The following is a 22,172-nucleotide window of genomic DNA, read 5'->3' as shown; positions in this document are numbered from 1 at the left end:
ATTCCAAAAATGAAAAAATCATTGATTTCGGCTGAGAAAAAACAGAAAAAACAGCAAAACCCTTCTTCCACGGGAACAAAGAAATAAAGAAGAAATAAAGTAAATTTTTATTTATTCCCGTGGAAGATAGAGCACTTTTATGACACTTTTTATTCACGACAAACAAGACAAACAAAGAAAATAAGAAAATACGGCGCTGTCGCGGTTCGAACCACAGACCCTGACCCCTCCATAACACCACCTTAGACCACTGTGCTACGTAGCCTGTCGACATAAGATTTTATAAATTGCATATTTGACGTAAATTTATTTCCATCTAGCTTCCCACCGCATAAGATATTCATACGTGTTTGTAAGACATTCATTAAAATTCTTTTCTATTGCATCTAATCTTGCGTTATTTTTTTCAATAACTTGTCTGTATTCTTCATCATCTCCAGCAGTGTTTGGGTCTTCACGTTTAAAATATTCATTGTTAACCAATTTTTTATCTACAAATTTTATTAGTGTTTGATTCACTTCATTATGATAACGGTCATATTCTTTCAATACGTAAGTGAAGACAAAATGCGTCGTACCTTCAATCTTAAAGCTTAAAGAACTTTCAACACAGTTTTGAGGGTCTGTCAGTGCGTCAATGAGATAGTATTCGAAGTCAGTCAATAATCTTTTTAAAGTCATTTCATACAGGATAAAATTTAATGTTGTGAAGAAATAGTGTTTATCTCAGAAAAATAACGCTAATTTTATTTTTATTTATTTTTTTATTTTGTATGTAAAGACAGTAATGTCAACATCAGAGAACACAACAACTGCTATCGTTCATGAAGTCATAAATGAAGAATACGAATACATACAGTATAACAAACAATTGAGACTCATTCGTTCAGTCAAAGATGATATGTACCAAATGCAAAGTATTTTGACAGCATGTTATGCTCCAGATACCAAACATACAGACGATTGGTTCAAAAACCAAAGCACACAAGAACTTTTGAGCGAAGCACAGCGAGACATACTTTTTTCTGAAAACAGTGAAGAACAGCGAGTAAGTAAAAAACCGCAGTCGCCTAAAACTCATGAAAACAGTGAAGAACAGCGAGTAGGGAAAAAACCCTGGTCGCCTAAAACTCATGAAAACAGTGAAGAACAGCGAGTAGGTAAAAAACCGGGGTCGCCTAAAACTCATGAAAACAGTGAAGAACAGCGAGCCCGACTTTTTTCGGGGTCGCCATAACTCTATGAAAATCGTAAAAATTTGCCAAATGGTTTGAGAGGTTGGTATGTTCATAGACTTCTCGTAAATGCTGTAGCAATGTGGGCTTCACCTCGTTATGCTTGGAATATTTACAGACTTCTTGACGAAATTCACAGACAAGAACGTGAAGAGATGGAAAATAAACTTCAAGCAAAAGATGAAGTCATTGAAGCAAAAGACAAAAGCATTCAGAAAAGAATACCACGTTCGGTACCAAAAGGAAAGGAAAAGAACTATAAGTATATGATTTATACTGAAGAGATGGAAAATGAAGAAGACAGAGATATGGTTATGTTGCATTTAGTCAGAAGAAACAACAAAAGCTTTTACGACCTTGCTAAGATTTACAAATCTGACAGAAACTGGTTCTATCGTGAAAACTTACCGATTTCAATGACCCCAAATGAGCAAATAAAGGAAATTGTCAAAAATACTCTTCCTCAAACACACTATGATATTAAAGGTTGTACAATTCTTACCTTCAAAGAAGACTTACCGCTACTGAAGGAAAAGATAACAGAATATTTCGACAACTTCAAAGAGGAAGAATAAAAAAATCTAAGCTATATTTTTTATAAAATTTATCTCATATGAAAGAACATGAATTTAGAATATTCGGAACTCATGACAGAAGAAGAGAACGAACAACATGTAAAAGATTATGCAAAATTTTTGAAGACATACAAAGCATTTAAACAATATCTAAATGCTTCTAAAGATTATGCAAAATTTCTGAAGGTATATAAAGCTTATGAAAAAGCGTATGAAAAGTTTATACATTGGGGAATTGTTGTAAAATATCGATATGAAGAATGAACAAAAATATATTTTTGCTTAAATAGCTTCAGGGTCAATTTCTTCAACCATTTCACTTCCTTCGTCAATGTCAATAGAAGCTTCTTCAACCTTTGGTAAGAATTTCTGTATAACATCTTTGTTCGTTATTGTTTTCAGAGATGAAGGATAATATTTCACATTTGTTTCACCCTTCTTATATTCTTTCTGTTCGGAAAGATTTAAAGCAATACTGAAGAAGTCAATGTTAGAGTTCTTTATAACAGTATAATGAGTATCTTTGACATTCACGAAGAAACTCTTTTGTTTCAAAACTACTGCTAACTCTTGTGAAGTATAACGTTTGCGGTCAATGACGATAGCTAATGGTCTGACATACTGACCAAACTTAGATTCTTTCACAAACTTCTTGTTAAAGATAACATTAACATTTGAAGCATTATTGAACTCATTCTTGATGGCAGTAGCGAGAGCATTGTATGAAAAGAACTTGCAATCTTGCATGTGTTTCATTAAAATAAAAATATTAAATTATTTTGAAAAATAACTTAAAAAAATCTAATCTAATTTTTTCAAAAAATATTTTTTTATTTCCTACTAAAGATGTATCGGAAGTTGTCTAAGTTAGAACACTCGGAAATAAAACAACTTCTTACAGAAGCTAATATAGATGTTGCAAAACATTACGCAACAAACAAAAAAGCACTCGCTGACTTCATTAAAGACTATAATGGTGCAATAAGTTACGATAAAATTCATGAGTTCATAAAGCCGCAACGCGGCGAGGACGAAGTCCATGCAATAGCATTTCCTTTAAATGACGTTGCTATTGACTTATATCATAGACGTTCAGTACCTCATGAAGTAAGAAGAGAAATGTTTGACATAACAAATGCAAACGTTGGTCATACTCGTAAAGCTCTTTCACATGATGTTCGTCAAGAGATATTTGACATAACAAATGCAAACGTTGGTGAAACAAGAAGAAGAGACGACACACTGAAACAACAGAGAAGAGAGATGTTTAAAAGTGCTATAGAACAAGTTCGCAAAGCTAACGATGTCATTCGTTCCATTGACGACAAACCAAAAGAAGGTGAGAGATGGTTAAAGAAAGATGAAGAGAATAGGAAGAGAAATGTGAAGTCAGGCAATAGACTCATTGACTTTAACATCGAAGCTTTAGATGAACCAAACAGAGACTACTTACACAAACATTTCGGTAAGGTTTTCATGAGACTCTTAGAGAAAATTAAAATAAACTCACAACAGAGATGGATGGTATGTTATAAACTTGGTGGAAAGTATGAATGTTCTACGTTAAACCTCAATAATATTGGAACATTACTACATCAGCTCTTGAAGGAGAACTTTATATCAGAGATAGAAGCAAATGCTGCAGGTATTGTTGAAATGCACTATGACTTCTTCTTGACAAACATAAAGAATCTTACCGAAATAAAGATGTATGATTTAACAGAATATGAAGGCTTAACGATGTCAGATGTAAAGAAAGGCAAACCAAAAAAGAGACCATATAGAGATGAAAGCACACTGACAAATGACCAGAAAGCCATTTTGGAAGCTCTTAAGCAAACAGGAAACCCAGCACTTATAGAAAGCTTTTGGAAAGATAATGGTGAAAAGAAGTTTTATAAGAAGAGAAGCGGTCAGTTCTGGAAGTATCTTTGCACATTACCTATAAATCTTGAGCGCTACCAAATCTTCAATGAACTGAACAAAAGAACTGCAACACTTATGACAGAGGACAATTGTTTCGTTTATGCTTGCATTCAGGCTGGAGTAAATGAAGAAACTATTGACCACATGAGAGAAGTCATTCGTGTTAGAGACTTTCCTCAAAGTAAAGTACAAGAAATTTCTGACGCAACAGGTATAGCATTTAATGTTACCATTGGTTACTTCAATGACTCAAGACATAATGAAATAAAGAGATACATACCAAAAGAATGTAAAACTGTTCGAACTATAGACTTACTTCTTGTTGAAGACCACTACATGCTAAATGAAAGATTACCAATGACAACATATTTCATTCGCAACTATATAGAAATCTTGAAGGAGTGTGGTGGAATGAACATTGAGAAACAGATGAAGATTTATACAAAGAGAGAGAACAAATATGTAGTTCGTTATGATAGAACAACACCGTTATGGGATGTTATGAAAACATTGTGGGAGTGCAAATATTTCGAACCTATTTCTTATGGAGAACTTTTCACATATACTACTGACTTATATAAACAGAACCTTGCACCATTTAAAGATTTGACATATGCTCCAAAGTATTGTGTACAACTGAAGAAGAAAGCCGAGTCAAAAGAAGTAAATAAAAATAAGTGCAAGTTCATTCCTGAGCACGTTTTCTTTGCTGACTTTGAGTGTAGCACTGATGGAGTTCATAAAGCTTTTAACATCTGTTATGACAGTGAAGATGGTTCAGTGAGTGAAAGCATATGGGGTCAGAACTGTGCAACAGAATTTTTGGAGCGACTTCCTGACAAGAGTTTAATATATTTCCATAACCTCAGTTATGATATAAACTTCATCTTAAGACACATGACAGAAGTGAAAGGAACTCCCATCATTAAAGGTTCACGAACAATGCAAATAACTGGCTTATATAAAGGAAGGGCAATTATTATAAAAGACTCTTACAGTGTTATAAATAAGAAGCTTAAACTATTTCCTGCTATGTTTAACTTACAAACAGGACCGAAAGAAGTATTTCCATATAACTACTACAGCAGTGTTTTGTTAGCAAATGACAACAGAACTGGTGTCATTTCTGAAGCATGTAAGTTTATCCGGGATGCAGATACATTTATGAAAAACATAGATTCCATCAAAGGTTGCAGAATAGATGAAAACCACTTCGACTTAGAAAATATAGCACATTTTATTGCAAACAAGATGTAAGAATTTTAAGAGAAGGTTTTGTTAAGTTCCGCAATGACATATTGAAAGAATTTGATTTAAACGTTTATGACTACGTTAGTATTTGTTCAATTGCTAACAAATTATTTGAGAACAGAGTATACTTCCCGAATGGAAATCTTTATGACCTCTCAAATAAACCAAGAGAATTTATTTCACGCTGTATTCAAGGTGGAAGATGTATGTTGTCAGATAACATTAAACAAAAGAGCGAAAAGAAACTCATTGCTGATTTCGACGCTGTTTCATTATATCCATCAGCTATAGCAAGACTTTATACTTTAGAAGGTATTCCAAAGGTTATGAAGAAAGAAATGTTAAGCACAGAGTATCTCATGAGACATTTATTCGATGACGACCAAAAGGAACCCATTGGTGAAAAGTTTATGTCTGGCTTCTTTTTCTCATTAAGATAACAGAGATTGGCATACATAGACACTTTCCTTTAATAGTTTGTGACCCTGAACTAAATCCAGAACTTAACGTTCCCAGAAGTTCAAACACTTGCTGTCTCATGTATGTTGACCATATAACATTACAGGACCTTATAAAATATCAAGGTGTCAAATGTGAAGTGTTGCAAGGATACTATTACGATGGAAACAGAGATATTAGAATAAGAGATGAAGTAAAGAAGTTGTTTGAGTTAAGGTTAAAGTATAAGAAAGAAGGAAATCCTTTGCAAGAAAATATAAAGCTCATTCTGAACAGTATTTATGGCAAAACTATTCTATCTCCTATTGAGTCAAAAATAACCATAGTAAATGACAAAGATGCTATAAGATATGCCATCAGAAACTACAACCATATAGTGAAGTTCGAAGGTTTGGATGGTTCAGATAAAACTATTTTCAAGCTAACGAAAAGCATTTGCAGACACTTTAACTTCTGTCCACTTGGTGTTAACATTCTGTCTATGTCGAAGAGAATAATGTGTGAAGTATTCTGTACTGCTGAGACTTAGGAATGGACATCTTTTATAGTGATACCGACAGTATGCATCTCTACAATGAAGATATCCCTCGTTTAGCTGAAGAGTTTGAGAAACGTTATGGAAGAGTTCTCATTGGTAAAAACCTTGGTCAATTTCATAGCGACTTCGCAGAAATAACACCTGGAAAACAAAGTTTAGCATACAAGTCAATATTTTGTGGAAAGAAGACTTACATAGACTTACTCACGAATGATTTAAATGAAGTTGCATTCCACTGCAGAATGAAAGGCGTGAAGCAAGATGTTATTGCTTTAACCGCTAATGAAATGTTTCCTGACTCTGTTCAGTGTTTCTATGATGAAGATAAAGGTTTAATGGTTCCGCAAGGAAAATTTGACAAAGACTCTGAGTTCAGTGTTATGAAGTTATATAAAGCACTTTATGACGGTCAAGAGATTGCATTCGACTTATGTAAGTCGTGTCAACCTTGCTTTGCTGAAAAGTTTAACTTTTCTATTCAGACTAAGACTTCATTCATAAGAAAGCTTAAGTTCTGAGGTCATGAATGAGAAAAATAAGCCGCTAGCGGCAAGGGCGAAGCCCATGAGGTCATTTATTTTTGTCAGCAATGAGACCATTCGTGATAAAAATAAGCCGCTAGCGGCAAGGGCGAAGCCCATGAGGTCATTTACAATACTGCGATGGTAGAGTTTAAGAGTTGTGTTTCAATGTAGAGACAGTCCTTATGGTCTGGAGGTAAGAACACTGGGCAGTTATGGTCATGAGTGGAGAACATGTCTATCCAAAACTCACGATTGAAGCCAGTTAATTTATAGTATTTAGGGTTAGGAAGTGGTGAAGTTCTTGTATGACCAATGAACTCATTTTCAACTCCCTTACTTAAGTTTGAATATAATATAGCTTGCTTTCTATCCCAAATGCCAGGTGTTACAATCTTTGAAAATTCATTTTTCCTCGGAAGCATTGCATCATAATTGAAAACATTCTTGAAATCATCATTTGGTTCAGAGATTTGAAATCTTATATGTAATGGATTTTTTTTCTTTTTAGCTACTTCATTGAATGGTGAATATATAACAAACTGACAGTCATGAGTTCCATCTTCATTTTCATTAAATTCATAATGAAAGTCTATAAGTTGTGGCTGACTACCTTCTTCTTTCAGTTGTGCAAGAAACTCACGTAAAGGCTGTAAAGTTTGTACTTCAATGTTGAACTTTTTCTCGAACATCTCATTAAATGAAATCATACATTGCAACAATGTTGTATCGTCTTTAAAGTATTTGTATATGTGAATGTTTTGGGCGCTTAAAGACTGTTCGTCATTTTCTATCTCGACTTGAAGTATAAAGTCAACCTTTCTGAAAGCACGTGTTATATACATAGATGTTATGCCAATGTACTTCTCTTCATTTATGTTCACAATCCAGTCTGTTGGAAACTTAAACGTTACTCTGTTCCCCTTTATTTTGACGTCAGGGTTTTCACTACTGAACGCAACAGTTAAAGGTATTTGTCTATACATTTAATTCGGATAAAAATAAACCATTTACTCTTTCTTTGCTTCAGCTTCTTTAGCTTTTGCTTCAGCTTCTTCTCTAGCTTTTTCGCCAGTAGTCTTGGGTTCTTTTGTCTTCCAGCAGCTAATGCAGCAAGTTGTTTTTCACTAAGTTTTCTCTTTGGTCTCTCTGGCTTTTGTTCTTGTTTTTGTTCCTTCAGTTCGGATAAAATTTGCTCACGAATTTCTTTCTTCAATGCTTCAACATCTATGACCCCTTGGGTCTTGTCCGTAGGCTTGTCTGAGTCATTTGACTGCAGATAAAAAACAAAATTAAAACTTTAACCGATGTAAAATGAGCTTGTCAAAATCAGAGCGAGAGTCTATTATATTAAATGACGCAAGAGGAATACAACATCCTTTCTATTACGTAAGTCAGAGTAAAGATGGTAAAATATACGTAAGAAAAAGAAAGGTTCCATTAGCGAATGCAGAAAGCGACAACATTAAGGTGTATGGCAAGGGTGAAGTCCACGAAGTCCATATAAAACCTTCTGTTCAAACTGAAAAGTCAATAGAACCAGAAGAAAAGAAGCCAGATGTACTTTCAATAACGAACCAAGAGCTTATTGCAAAGTTCGTGAATTTCATTGAAAAACAAACCGAGTCAAAGAACCCTGACCCACCAGTGAAAGAAGTTGAGACAAAAGAGAATGTACAGTTCATTGAAAATGTCAAGAAACAACTTCCACCACGAATCCAAGAAGAAGAGTGAGAATAATGAAGTAAATAGATATTTTTATCTGAAGTAAATACATGCAGAACGAACAGCTAAACGAATTTACTCCAGCAGAGCATATTCATCAGATTCGCTCATATTTCGATATCATAGACAATGCAGTTCAAATTGGTGACACTAATAGAAAATATTCTGACGCAAAGATTCCATCACAACCTGGAACTGCTAAAGATAACACATGGGTAACATTCAATCTCTCACCTCCTGGTGAAAATATGTTGGACCTTTACAATACATTCATTACGTATAAAATGGAAGGTCAATTTATTGTAGATAAAGAAATTGGTTCAGGTTCCAATAAAACAAACCCACCAGGATTTTGGATTGGTTTCGATGACGCTTTCTATGCAGTTGCTGGATATCAAATCCTTGCAAATGGTCGTATCGTATATTCTCAAGACAACGCAAGAGAAGAAGCATATATAACTTCAAACTCACAAACTACCGAACAAATAAAGAAAGTAGATGTTTTCTCAAAGACTCGACATGAAGATGTATGGAGTCATTCGGGAACATGCAGAACAGGACAAATTGTTAGTGGTCCAATTACAGCAGGAAAATCATTTGATTTTAAGCTTCGTTTAAGAATTCCTGTTAGAAGATTCCTTCCATTAGAAGCTATTCGATTTATTCCAGCTTTTGCAGGAAACATTCAGCTTAAAGTAAAGTTCAGTAGCGACGCCTTACAATGCACATCTATATCTGTAAATGATATCATTGCTTTCAATCCAACTCTTAAAGTTGCATTTGCTTCAGATTCAAATCCACCGACAAATAAATTTGTTCCATGGAATGAACCATTCACTATGATAACGAAGGCAGTAGAAGCTAGTGGAACAGTTACTATTACAACTGTAACCAGCAACTATTTCGAACAAAGATGGATTTTAATGAATGTTTCATTCATCCAAAGTCATTCTCTTTAGACCCTAACATTTATACAGAACTTGTAGAACATTATACAAACGAGGCTTTATGTTTTCCTGTTAAAGTTATGGATTGGATTCCTATGGACGGTTCATTCTCAAAGAATACAGATAGTTCAAGTGCAACATTTACAGCAGCTTATACGCCTATTAATGTTAAAAGTATTTGGGCACTATTTAGAAAGAAAGACAACTATTATGTTAATTTTGAGAACCCTAAGTTTAAATATCTTCAGCTTTCCATGGGAGCTTATGGAAATATGCCTGCAGAACCTGAAAAATCATATGGACCTGTATTTTATGAAATGGTTGCGAACGCCTGCAATACAAACAATGATATGATAGGATTTAATGAAGATGTTATGAGGTCATTGGTGGATGATGGTAGTGTGGAACATAAATGGGATAGCTATGACAACACACATTTCTTATGTGGTTTTCCAACAGAAGTGGACTTTTGCTTCCAGCAAGGTCAAACATCTACTGCTCCAATAACATACAAATTGTCTGTTAAAGGACCTATTGAACTAGCAACTGAAAACGTACCAAAGCCACTTATTGGATTTATGAGGGATTGTTGCTTTGCCATTCAGGTGCGTGCTAATGGAATCCCAATAATAAGATTAGATGACTATAACTTAGCTACGGACGACAGTGAGGAATAAAGGATGAACGTTTATTTTTAAAGCTTATAAATGAGTTCTTCATCAAGCTCTCGTGAACCTTCACCATCTATGAAACAAACTTTACCAAACGATTATGGAGCACCTATTGAATATTTCTTACGAGCTGCACAATGGCAAAGAGCAGTCTCACCAAGGTTAGGTGTTCCACCAGCTCCTGTCAAAAATAGCATTTGGTCAAGTCCTTATATAAGATATGGTCTCCCACTAGGTTTGCTAGCTACAGCAGGAGCAGTTATGATGTTGAAAAGAAATAAAGCAAATGTTGTAAATAATACTGAAGTAGCTGAAGTTAAACAAACTCCGACACCTTCGCCAAAACCAACGTCAAAACCAACACCTTCACAAACAACACCTTCAATGACTCCTGAACCTATGGAAGTACAAACTCCTGTTCAAAAGTCAACTCCTAAACCGACTCCAACATTTAAACCAGAACCTACTCCTCAAATAAATCGTAAAACTCCTGCGTTTCCTTACTGAAAAAATAACGTTATTTTTATTTAATATTAAAATTTTTATTTGATTGAAATGACGACTAAAGTCACTGAAGCAATGAAACAAAAGTTTTTGGTAGAATACATTAAATCAGGAGCGGTTCCAGAAGGTTTTTACGTTCATACTATGAAGGATGGTAGAGTTCAGTTTAGAAAGATAAAGCAACCATTAGATAAAGAAGGAATTTTGAGAAAGATTAAACTTCATGAGGACAACATTGCTGAACTTAAGAAGAAGCTAGAAGAGTTGGAGAAAGGAAGAGAGTTATAAAGCAATGAATTCAACAGGGTGAAAAAACAGGTGAAAAAAGAGGTGAGATCTCACCACTTCACCTAAATTTATTTTTGTGCTATGTTTTCATACGTGTGAGGGTGGTGATATCATTAATTTTTAAGTTTATTTTTTATTTTATTTTTTATTTTTATTTGGATGTAAATGACGAAAACTATTGAGATAACAAACTACAACGGTCATGAGTTCAAGAATTTGTTCTTCGTTCCTCGTGAAAATACATTCTATCAGATACGAGGGAGAAAGGGTAAAATTAGTTTGAGCGTTTATGAAGGAATGAAGAATGGAAAGTTTATACAAGCATACGATACAAACGGTAAGCGTGTTTCATTAGCTTTGTCAAAACTTACTAACATTTATTTTGACAGTGATTTTGACCTATATGAAGAAGAAAGTGAGTCAGAAGATTATGAGCTGTTATGTGAAGCACAGCAATGGGAGGAGTTGCAATACTTTTGTAAGTGAGAACGTTTATTTTTTACATTAGTGAGGTGAAGTGGTTGGCGGCTTTGTAAATATTTAAGGTTAAGTTAGTGTTGTCGTTTGTGTTGTAAAATATACGTTAACGATTTTGTAAAGTGTCAAAACCGCTAAGTGGTGTACGGAGGCGCGCAGTGCCACAGTACACGACTTACCCATACTAACTATATCATTGCTATCTTGAAGTGGAAAATTTTTCTTAAGAGTGCACTTACACCTGTATTACATGTCCTTCGATTCAGATGTTTAAGGTTAATTTTCAATGACACTTCACGCCATTTGTCAGAAATTTGAATTAAAGTCAGATACGCGTAAGTGCACCCTTAAGAACATTTGTCATTACAAGTATAAGTAAAGACACTCAAGATGCATTTTTGTCATTCAATAATCTATTCTCTCGCTATTGCAAACAATTTCAAATGTCGCATTCAATTTCTGTGTAATACAATATCATTCACTAGGATCAGTTTATTCATAACTTTACTCACTTTTCAACATATTTCTGTAAAGCAGGATAAATATGCTTCCAATACGTAACATCATTTATCATTTTCCTTTAGACAAGTGCGTTAATTTTTCAAGGATTTATTATTATCGTTTTTTATTATTAAAAATAATTTTTTTACAAACAAAAAAAAATAAAAAAACTCATTTATTTAAAAGAAGATTAATAATATCTTCGTTCTTTGTCTGGAGTGCGACGTCTTTAGCTGTGTGTCCTTCGCTGTCAACAACACTCAAATCGAGTCTTCACGAGAAAGGAGAACTTTGACAACTTCGATTTTTTCGTTTTCAATAGCGTTGAAAATAGGAGTTCGCTTCATCAAGTTCTGACGGTTGACATCGACATTTTCGTGTTGAAGCAACTCTTCGACGAAACTAGTTGAGCCGCATTTAGCGGCAACATGGAGAGGTGTCCACTGGATTGAGTCGACGCAGTTCAAGTCAACGTCATCTCGATCGGCGAAAAGACGGATTAAGTCTGAGAAATCATTAGATGCAGCGATGTGAAGAGGTGTGAAACTAGAATCATCAGGAAGTTGTGGATTGACATCTTTGTCGTTCAGAAGACACTCAACGCACTGTTTGTGGTGGAGAAGAACTGCGTAATGAAGAGCACTGCGATTCTTCTTGTCGACGATGTTCTTCTCGATGCCTGGAAAACTCAAGAGAAGTTCTAAAGCTTCGAAATGTCCGTCACGAGCTGCCCGGATCAATGCTGTACGTGATGAGTTGTTAGTGGCATTGACATCAATGGATGGATCAGAAAGAAGAAGTCGCAGAACACGTGTGTGACCATTAATTGCTCTCAACATAACACTTTAATTGTCAACATCTTCTTACAATTAAAGAATTCTGTAACAAATTCAATTTATTTGATTTATCAGATACTAATGTTTTAAAAAAGCATATTGTTTTGATCAATTTCATCTAATTCAATATTGCATTCTATTACTGCTACTAAACAATTCATTGTTTCGGCATATTCCATACAATTCGTATTTGTCAAAAAATTAAACATCAAATCCCAAATAGGATATAAATGATTTTTGTAGATACTAATTCTCGAAATTAATGTAGAGATGTTGGATATAAGACTAGTCATATATTAAGGGTGCACACGAGAGGATCATGTAAACTTCAGAATTTAGAACCTTATTTTTAGGCATTATCTTGGCTACCTATTTAGGCTCGAAAAGCAAAAAAATATCAAAAAATACAACTTGACTCCATTATGACCCTTTCATGGAGGTAGTTTTTATCCGCTAGTATTTTCCCTTTGAATCTCTTTACAATTCGAAATCAAATTCAAAACTCAGTAGAAGAAAGGAAGAATCGACTTACTACGGTTGTAATACGAATAAATACATATATTTAATTATTTTTATTTACATAATAATTGTTTGAAGCTCATATTCCACAAATTTTTAAATAAAAACATTAAAATGTTGAAAATGTTCATATATTTTAATAGGGTTTTGGCACTTTATTGAGGAATTACTACATACATAGTCGAACTGAACTTGATATTTTGAAATTTAAATTATTTATCAAAATTAAAATTTAACTTGAAATTTATAATTATTTAGTCATATTTTGCATAATTCTAAGTAGATTTTGTAAAAAATCAAGAAAGAAAAATTTTAACGTGCTTTATTTTTTCTTTTTTATAATAATACATATTATTATATAATTAACATATTCATAATGTTTCACCCTTTCAAAAATATAATCCTCCTCTCAAATAAACGTACATACGGGTGGCCTCTTTTTTCAAAAAATTAAAATTTGAAATTTTGGGCTCAAATATTAGAGATTTTTTCAACCTTCAACGATATATGTTGTCTATATCAGACCTCCTTTCTTTTTGATACTTAACATTGTTCCTAAATCTTAGCCGTTAAGGCTGTTCTGAAAATATTTTTTTTTCGAAAAAATTCGAAAAAATTCTTAAAATTCAAAAATCCCTTAATTCCTGAGGATTTTGGAAAAAAGTTTTTACATGAACATGTGTATATTATATGAAGTATATTGATAAGGTAAAAATCAAATTTTATTGCATATTCATCGAGAAAATAAACTAACGAATCCCTCAAAATTGAGAGGGTAATCCTCCTCCTCTCAAATAAACGTACATACGGGTTCACCCTTAAACAATATTCGAAAGTTTTTTGACATATTGTCACTTTTAATTATGACATTTTGTTTTTTAATGCCATAATCTTATTTAGCGTATTTTATACCCATATAAATAAAAATCTTTGTAAGAAAAGTTAAAAATCGATATGGAAATTTAATTATGTCAAATAAAATCCAAAATAATAAAAAGGAGATCCAACAATCACATAATATTGTTTTTATTAATTATTCGCTTCCAAAAAGAAATGAAATGAATCCCATTGCGACGAAATTCAATAAATAATACACAGTAGTATGTAGATTTAACAATTAAATAAAATTTATTATTCCAAGAAAGAATATACCTTTAATTTTAAATCGAAATAAATTGTTTTGAAGATGAACAACCCTATCACATCTGAAATAAGCACTTAATTGACATATAAAAATATAAAACTAATTTCAAATAATTTGTTAATGTTATCATTTCTGATCATAAATGTTGTTTTTCAGAGATTAAAATATCAAGTGCAATAAAAGCTGATTCAAAACGTTGCTTTGGAAAGTAATACATGAATAATCAATCAATAACTAATTTCAAAATCGCAATTCAACTAAAATTTTTAAGCTTTTATTGCATGTTATTGTTGTAGGAGCATATTTTTTAAATAATGTCCTTATCTCAGTGAGAGAGCAAAAAAAAAATTATGAGCGATTTGGCTGATTCGCTTCTAGATTCATTAATTGATTTAACAACTGCAGTTAATGATATGCCATCGGAAGTGTATTTTGAATTAGCACAACTTGAACAGCCTTTCGCTCAAAAAAATCAACAATTAAGAAATCGAACTTTTACAATTGCAGCAAAATTCTTATCTTATTTAGATAAAAACATCATCATTGAAGATATGGATGATCTAGAAAACGCATGCGAAGCATCAATGACTAGAATTCTCAATGAATTAGACTTGGCCGATTTCTCGAACAAAAATAAAATGAAAGTAATACCAGTAGCTAAAACAGAGTTCAAAGACATCAATGGTATATCATTTTTATATAGTAATACTGTGTCAAAACCACCAAAATTTTCACCAAAAATTAATCCGCCAGAAAAGCTTAATGCAATCAAGTCAATACCTAATTTTGCAACTTTCAAATCAAATTCTATTGATTTCAATAAGTATAAAACTATAGATAACGAGAGAGATTTACTTTCTTTATCTCAACAACTTCTTAAAACAAATATTTTATTCCTATCATTAGAAATTCATAGAATTAGAACATACAGACCATATCCATGCTTGCTTACTCTATATTCCCCGACTTATGGTTTGTTTATCATCGATCTTATGAAATTACGTTTTAATTTGGACCCATTGAAGGAAATTCTACAGAACCCTGACTATGTCAAAGTGTTTTTCGATCCAAATATTTACGATTTACTTGTTGAATCTTGTGGAATATTTATTTCACCATCAATTGACTTATCCTTATCATATCCAGGTAAAACTATTGATCAATGCATCAAAGAGCTCAATGAGGAGCAAGAATCTCTTCAAAACATCGTTGTTGATTGGAGAATCCGTCCATTAACGAAATTCATGGAATCCACAGCAATTGAAGGTGTTCTACATCTTCCACACCTTGCAGCGATGGCAGAAAACATTGTTTTGCCTGAACAAATTATTCCTTCATTTATTCCTTATTCTTTCACACCGGAAATGGCTGAAAAGATGTATAATGATATTATAGCTAAATATGGAGATCTTGAACAGTTTTCCTCCACAATATTAAAAGAATTAATTTCTTGGAGAGATTCAGTTGCTGCGATCGAAGATGAAAGTCCAAATTTCTTTGTAACTGATAACCAAATATGGAAAATTGCAAAAAACCTTCCAACAACTCAAGATGAACTTATTTCTTGTTTTGGAACGGTTATTCCTCCTCTTGTGAGTACTTATAGGGGTGATATTCTTCAAATGATCGTTGCAGCGAAGGAGAAGTCTGAAGGAAAGACACCTCTCTATCTTGTTAAATAAAAATTGATAAAAAATTGATACTATTTATTTTGAGACATATTGTCAAAGATTTTATTTCTATTTTGATTGATTTTGGGATTAATATTCAATTTTTTCAAATTTTTGTTCAAACTGTTATATATACTAAAATATCGTAACATATTGTCCTATCCAAATATATTTATTCACTCCAATATAGGTTCTGTTCTACTTTTAAATCTGAAGATTGTGAATATTGGCCGTTTAATTAAAAATGAGGACTGGAAAAATCCACTGAGTTCATCCATGTATATCAGACACAAATATCAAAAAAATGCGATTAAGAAAAATTGTTTGGCTTTTAAAAATTTGACCATTCAATTTATTCAAATATCTAATTCAATATTTCTCACAATAAAATACAGCAAATATCATATTTATTATTTTTATGAAAATTATTATGGAAATAACTTGAATCATATTCAATCTTTTGAAGGACATATTCAAAATTCAGATTTCTTTAATTACACTTTTGAAAATTGATTATTATTTTCTCATAATTTTAATAATATATTATTAGTGTTTAATTTTGCACATTTCTTTATTTGAAAAATATTTTAAAATTGAGAATCTTCGAAAATAACAATTAGATTAAAGATAATAAATCATTATCACTTTTTTTTTAGAAATTAATTTAACTTTACATATCGTTTCTCTCAACGATAAATGGATCTTGGGCCGGGTATAATCGGTCCATATGTATTAAAAGGGGAAATCGGGCATGGGGCTTTCTCAACCGTTCGCCTCTGCCAAGATATGAATACAGGAATCTATTTTGCTTGCAAAATTATCCTTCGCTCTCGTTTATTAATGCACAATTTAGATATTCGATTCGAAAATGAAATCAGAATTAATCAACAACTTCATCATCCCGGTATTGTTTCGTTGTATGACCTATTAAAAGACGAAACGAATTATTATATTATAATGGAGTTCTGCCCTAATGGCGAATTATTTAGTCATGTCGTCGATAAAGGCAGGCTCGACGAAATTGAAGCCAAAATATTTATATCACAGATTTTATTTGCGTTGCAATACGTTCATTCTTTAAATATATGCCACAGAGATCTGAAACCAGAAAATTTACTCTTAGATCAAGGTGGGATGGTAAAAATTTCCGACTTTGGGTTATCACGTTTTGTAGGAGTGAACGGATTGGTAAATACTCCATGTGGATCCCCATGTTATGCATCTCCTGAATGTGTTTCTGGTCATCCATACGATGGTAGAAAAAGTGATATCTGGAGTTGCGGAGTTATCGCATATGCCATTCTAACCGGTCAATTGCCTTGGACCAAGAGGAATCAGCAGCAGCTTTTCGAACAGATCAAACGTGGTGAATATACGATACCTACATATCTAAGCCCTAACTGTCGCTCATTTATTGCGGGATTGATGACGGTTAATACAGAATACAGACTTACTATTGAGCAGGCCCTTCACCATCCATGGCTAGCTGATTGCCCATCTCCAAATGTAGAAATGTACAGACCTTTATCGATAGATCAGATACCTGTTCCTCCAAGCTTACGAAAACTCGATTTATTCTTCGAAAAAGAGCTTCCATTCGATGATTCCCTCATAGAAGATGATCATCCGAGATCCTCGGATAACGTTACTTCCCAAACTTTCAATTCAATACGACAAGCTTTAAATTGCTTGAAGGTTAAGTCTCGTTCACCTCCTAAGCAGATGTATTGATTTATATATTTTATTTATTTGTAAATTAATAGATATATATTCTCTCATTTGAGATTTATTTGTTTTTTAAATATGTAGATTCGTTTTCAATGTAATTTTATTTGGGAGAAAGAGACTAATGCCGGTTTTGAAAAGAGAAATTTGCGTAAGAAAAAATTATGACAATATTATATGCTTTTATAACATAAACATGTTATTCTTGCCTCAACAATGGAATAACGCATGATATAAGTCAATAATACTGAGTTTTAATGAATGAAAAGTTGATCATTAAAATTTACGGGTTTGAATTGTTATATTGGCGAATTAAATCGAAATGCTTAAATTCTGCAGAAATATGATATTTGGATTGTTTCTCAACAATTGTCCCTTTTCAATGTTGACAAAAATTTTTTGAAAATTTCACTTCATATTCATTCATGACTGAGTTTGGCGATGAAATAATGGAAAATGCGCCTTTATTACAGCCAAGGCATATTCTATAGAGCAAGTTATTTGAACTTTGTGAAGAAACTGTTGAAGAAACTTCAATTTTGATTCAAAATCTGTTTTCCAAAGATGATTACGATCAAGTTTATAAATTGATTATATATGCATCAAAAATTAGACCATTTATATGGAAATTACTCGGTGATTTATGGGGAAAACTCGGTCCTACAGAAATCAGAGTTACGACTTCTCCTTTTACTGAATACCTTTACAGAAGAAAGATAATTACTATTGATTCGCTTACCAATCGACCACGATTACCATATTCAATAGAAGAATTTGAAATTGGTTTTTCGCCAAATTCAATCGAAGCTGCAATAAAATTCGACGATTTAGATAGAATAACAGAACTTTCTACAACTAGAGATATTTGTGCTGACCTTAAACTCTACAGAGAAACTGTTCATCCTGTAGATTTTGCAGCATTTTTCGGATCCAAGAAAATCTTTCAGTATTTATTACTAAATGGATGTAAAATTAGCGATGATACTGCCAAATTTGCCGTCAAAGGTGGAAATATTGAAATAATTGAGTATTCTTTACAAAATGGAAATCAAATCACGGGATTATTAGCTATTGCAATTGAATATCACAGGAATGATGTTGTTAATTGGTTACTCGATAATGGTAGTGAAGAAAACATTAGTTTGCAGCATTGTATCACTTATTATAATACTTTATCGTTTACTTACTTCTTTGTTAACAATGGTGGAGTCAATGATGAAGTTAATGATTATTCTCCTCTCCTTACTGCTGCAGAAGGTGGAAAAGGTGACATTGTTCGCTTTTTAATTTCGAATGGAGCAGATTGTAATTACAAAAACCAATATGGAGATAGTCCATTTACAAGAGCAGCTACTAACTTACATTTTGGAGTCTTAAAACAGCTAATCGATGCAGGTGTTGATGTAAATACGAAATATGCAGATGGAACTCCTGTAATTTCAAGAGCGGCAAATGATGGTGTAATTAAACTTGTTAAATTCCTTCTTTCTGAGGGTGTTGACATCAAAACTCTTAACAAAGAAGACAGTTCTCTTTTAATGCTCGCATCTTCTTCCGGACATCTTGATTTAGTTCAATATTTGATAGACAATGGCGCTGATCTCTATTAGCAGAATAAATATAGCTATACAGCTCTTGTTTGGGCTTCTGAAAACGATTTCCCAGATGTTGTTGACCTAATATTAGAAAAAGGTGATATAATGAAGATGAATCCGAAATTGGCTTTTAGTAAAGCTAGAAGTCAACTATGCAGAGAAGCTCTTTTGAAAGCCGCTGAAAAAAATAATTTAATTTTAGAAACTGAAGACAATAATTGACATCACGTATTATGACTGTAATAAGTGCGTTATACAAATTCATCTAATAAACTATTCTTTGTATAATTAAGATATATTGATGAAATTAAAAGATTTTTGTTAGGTATAACAGTTGGATTTCAATAAAAATAGAGTAATTATATTGAATTTTTTGTAATCCCGTTATGTATGTTCAAATATTGCAAAAATATTATACGAGCAAAGATAATAATCTAAATTTTCTATAAAAATACAGAAGTATACGAATAAAAAATAAGAACTGTCGTTTTATTTTTGAGAAATCTCGCATTTTTCTTTCAAAAAAATTTCATGAAATAAAAATTTGTATGAAAAAACTAAAGATATTCAATATATTTTTTGGAATTGTGATTAGATTTTACGTTGTATAATTCATTGGCATCCAAAATGTTTTGGGTGATTATTAGCAATTCCGTTGAAAAATCAGATATTTCGCTTTTCAAATCAAATCTCAAAATTAATTGGTTGTATATTGGATTTTCATGCCAAAATGTTGCGACTGAGCAATACTTTTGCTATGAATATATGATATAGAATAGAATTTATTTTCAATAAAAATTTATTCTGAATACCCTATATTTCCAACTCTTGGAAAATTTTCATGACCCCCTACCCAGGGTCCTAAAATGGGTATTTTCCTCACACAGACACCGTGGTTTTTTGAGCTGGGAAATAAATAGCGCAGACAGTTTCTACATATAGAGACATGCTTATACTTAGAGTTTGACGGGAATCTAAAGTGATTTTTTTCTGCATCGCGAAATCTAATGCAATCTCAAAATCATGAAGAAACTGCGAATCGGAGCGCAATTTTTTAATATGTTAATATATAAAGGTACCTCTACTACTGCAAATGCTTCAAATGAAAATCTAAGAAATCAGATTAATTTGATCACATTAGTATAGTATTGGTCAAACCAAAAACTCATATGTTGATATATAGCCTATGGATATTCATATTATCTACTTTTCATTGAATTACATAAGATTTAATAATCTCATAAATATTCTTTTTAATTTTCCGAATTCTGTGTGCATTTAGATTGCCCATACCTGTATATAATAATTCTAGAATGGTTTGGTTAGATATTAAGTTTTTTAGATTAATATTTTAACATTTTGATAAAACAAGCATTTGTTCCATTTTAGAATCGCCATTGAACTCTGGTTTGACTAACATGATGTTGTATGATCAAATAAATTCTAACTTCATGAGATAAATTTTGAAATTAGAAAATGCGATATCTGACTCAAATATTTATATGAACACATTTAACATTCAATGATAAACTAAAGTACTATACAGCAGATTCGATTTGGCTTATATTTTATATAATCAACTAATAATCCTATAAAATTGTGCTATTCACGTTGCTCAAAGATGTATTGAACATTCACTACTTGTGTACTGATAAAATTAGATATAGATTCTAATGTATATCGATATTTTGAAAATTCATATATATTTTGTCTTGGTTTGGCATTTGATCGTGTTGAAACCGGAATTGCAATATATATCATCTAAATATATAACTATCAAAATATGAGCTATAGATTTTTAAATTATTCTCCTGAATATGAGTGACTAACATAATTATATTGAATTGAGTAGTAAGAATCTTAAATATTAGAATCTGACGATAATTTATTATAACTGTATAAAGGAACAAGACTATAAATGATGATGAAAATAAAGATTAAATTTAAATCTGAAAATTTGAAAACATTAAGTGTATTGTGCACTCTTGTCGGTCACAGTGTCTCATTCCGAGAGACATTGTCACTGCATGTCTCCCAGAATGATATCAAGTTCCCCATTCATAACTTGAATGCGAAACTTTGACCGACAAGAGTGTATTGTGCACTCTTGTCGGTCACAATGTCTCATTCTGGGAGACATTGCCTCTGAATGTCTCCCAGAATGAGACAATCTTCTGCAATCAGAATGTGATTGCAAAACTTTGACCGACAGGAGTGTATTGTGCACTCTTGTCGGTTACGGTGTCTCATTCCGGGAGACATTGTCACTGCATGTCTCCCAGAATGATATCAAGTTCCCCATTCATAACTTGAATGCGGAACTTTGACCGACAAGAGTGTATTGTGCACTCTTGTCGGTTGAAAGTTCTGCAATCAGAAGAAGATTGTTGAACAATCCGCCATTCCAGGAGGCATGAGCTTGTTATGTCTCCTGAAATGGCACATATTTGATAATTCATGGAGCAGAACTTTGCACGCAATCAGACAAAAGATTGCGACAGAGTAACTGGGAAGACAGCAACTTGAAGCGATAAGCTGCTTGGGTGCTGTCTCCCAGATGCATCTGTCGGGCAAAGTCTCAATGGAGCAGAACTTTGCACGCAATCAGACAAAAGATTGCGACAGAGTAACTGGGAAGACAGCAACTTGAAGCGAAGTTTTGTTTTCGAGTCTTTGGTTAAGAAATCTTAACAAAAAAACAAAGAAAAAAATCAGATAAAGTTGTCAATAACTTCATCAGTTAATGCTCACCTATGGGAGGTGTTTTGCGGGAGCTGGGGTATCTTGGTGAGTACTCAGGAGGCCAAGAAGGGCACCCCAACCGACATTATCCTGATGAATTCAGTTGTCAACCATTCTGAAAACCGCCGAAGCCGTCGTGTGTAGAGAAATTGTTTAAATTTATTTTTTTCAGATTTAAATAAAAATAAGAAATGTTTACTATTATGGATTTTGAAATTTTTTTAAATTAAGAGTAGGAGATGAGACAAATTTAAATTTTTAAGAAATATTTGGAAGGGCGTAAGATACGCCAACTTAAAAATATTATCAAATGAGAGAAAATC

The 22,172-nt window shown here is 32.8% G+C and overlaps 12 protein-coding genes and 1 pseudogene across 13 annotated transcripts, besides 3 other annotated features; 10 read left to right on the top strand and 3 right to left on the bottom strand.

The window, feature by feature from the left end:
* Window positions 1-11,289: part of a mobile genetic element that runs on past the window's edge.
* Window positions 788-1,237, top strand: TVAGG3_0755710 (KilA, N-terminal/APSES-type HTH, DNA-binding family; the record flags this gene model as incomplete). The annotated part of the gene is made up of 1 exon (XM_051245415.1): window positions 788-1,237. One exon carries the CDS (start codon window positions 788-790, stop codon window positions 1,235-1,237), a length of 450 nt encoding a protein of 149 aa, XP_051092002.1.
* Window positions 1,391-1,810, top strand: TVAGG3_0755700 (uncharacterized protein; the record flags this gene model as incomplete). Its single annotated transcript, XM_051245414.1, has 1 exon — window positions 1,391-1,810. One exon carries the CDS (start codon window positions 1,391-1,393, stop codon window positions 1,808-1,810), a length of 420 nt encoding a protein of 139 aa, XP_051092001.1.
* On the bottom strand, window positions 2,093-2,566 carry TVAGG3_0755690 (uncharacterized protein; the record flags this gene model as incomplete). The annotated part of the gene is made up of 1 exon (XM_051245413.1): window positions 2,093-2,566. The coding sequence occupies one exon, from the start codon at window positions 2,564-2,566 to the stop codon at window positions 2,093-2,095; it is 474 nt and encodes a 157-aa protein (XP_051092000.1).
* Window positions 2,657-3,826, top strand: TVAGG3_0755680 (organellar and viral DNA polymerase type B; the record flags this gene model as incomplete). Its single annotated transcript, XM_051245412.1, has 1 exon — window positions 2,657-3,826. A coding segment is annotated over one exon (1,170 nt), but the record flags the coding sequence as incomplete, so codon positions are not given.
* Window positions 4,073-4,937, top strand: TVAGG3_0755670 (organellar and viral DNA polymerase type B; the record flags this gene model as incomplete). The annotated part of the gene is made up of 1 exon (XM_051245411.1): window positions 4,073-4,937. A coding segment is annotated over one exon (865 nt), but the record flags the coding sequence as incomplete, so codon positions are not given.
* On the top strand, window positions 5,928-6,502 carry TVAGG3_0755660 (annotated as a pseudogene). The gene has a single exon. A coding segment is annotated over exon 1 (575 nt).
* Window positions 6,634-7,197, bottom strand: TVAGG3_0755650 (uncharacterized protein; the record flags this gene model as incomplete). Its single annotated transcript, XM_051245410.1, has 1 exon — window positions 6,634-7,197. The coding sequence occupies one exon, from the start codon at window positions 7,195-7,197 to the stop codon at window positions 6,634-6,636; it is 564 nt and encodes a 187-aa protein (XP_051091997.1).
* TVAGG3_0755640 (uncharacterized protein) lies at window positions 9,528-9,854 on the top strand (the record flags this gene model as incomplete). The annotated part of the gene is made up of 1 exon (XM_051245409.1): window positions 9,528-9,854. The coding sequence occupies one exon, from the start codon at window positions 9,528-9,530 to the stop codon at window positions 9,852-9,854; it is 327 nt and encodes a 108-aa protein (XP_051091996.1).
* On the top strand, window positions 9,996-10,355 carry TVAGG3_0755630 (repellent protein 1 family; the record flags this gene model as incomplete). Its single annotated transcript, XM_051245408.1, has 1 exon — window positions 9,996-10,355. A coding segment is annotated over one exon (360 nt), but the record flags the coding sequence as incomplete, so codon positions are not given.
* Window positions 11,290-11,341: 52 nt separating the features above from the next.
* Window positions 11,342-11,468: a mobile genetic element.
* A 410-nt stretch (window positions 11,469-11,878) lies between these two features.
* On the bottom strand, window positions 11,879-12,457 carry TVAGG3_0755600 (2-5A-dependent ribonuclease family; the record flags this gene model as incomplete). Its single annotated transcript, XM_001318228.2, has 1 exon — window positions 11,879-12,457. One exon carries the CDS (start codon window positions 12,455-12,457, stop codon window positions 11,879-11,881), a length of 579 nt encoding a protein of 192 aa, XP_001318263.2.
* A 297-nt stretch (window positions 12,458-12,754) lies between these two features.
* Window positions 12,755-13,791: a mobile genetic element.
* Window positions 13,792-14,467: 676 nt separating this feature from the next.
* Window positions 14,468-15,956, top strand: TVAGG3_0755580 (3'-5' exonuclease protein; the record flags this gene model as incomplete). The annotated part of the gene is made up of 1 exon (XM_001318227.1): window positions 14,468-15,799. One exon carries the CDS (start codon window positions 14,468-14,470, stop codon window positions 15,797-15,799), a length of 1,332 nt encoding a protein of 443 aa, XP_001318262.1.
* Window positions 15,957-16,483: 527 nt separating this feature from the next.
* On the top strand, window positions 16,484-17,563 carry TVAGG3_0755570 (protein serine/threonine kinase protein; the record flags this gene model as incomplete). The annotated part of the gene is made up of 1 exon (XM_001318226.1): window positions 16,484-17,518. The coding sequence occupies one exon, from the start codon at window positions 16,484-16,486 to the stop codon at window positions 17,516-17,518; it is 1,035 nt and encodes a 344-aa protein (XP_001318261.1).
* Window positions 17,564-17,639: 76 nt separating this feature from the next.
* Window positions 17,640-19,580, top strand: TVAGG3_0755560 (Ankyrin repeat family; the record flags this gene model as incomplete). Its single annotated transcript, XM_051245407.1, has 1 exon — window positions 18,655-19,122. One exon carries the CDS (start codon window positions 18,655-18,657, stop codon window positions 19,120-19,122), a length of 468 nt encoding a protein of 155 aa, XP_051091994.1.
* Window positions 19,581-22,172: the final 2,592 nt, after the last annotated feature.

Source organism: Trichomonas vaginalis, chromosome III, assembly GCF_026262505.1.
Source record: "Trichomonas vaginalis G3 chromosome III, whole genome shotgun sequence".
Classification (NCBI taxonomy): domain Eukaryota; phylum Parabasalia; order Trichomonadida; family Trichomonadidae; genus Trichomonas; species Trichomonas vaginalis.
This window is presented reverse-complemented; position numbering and strand designations above follow the sequence as displayed.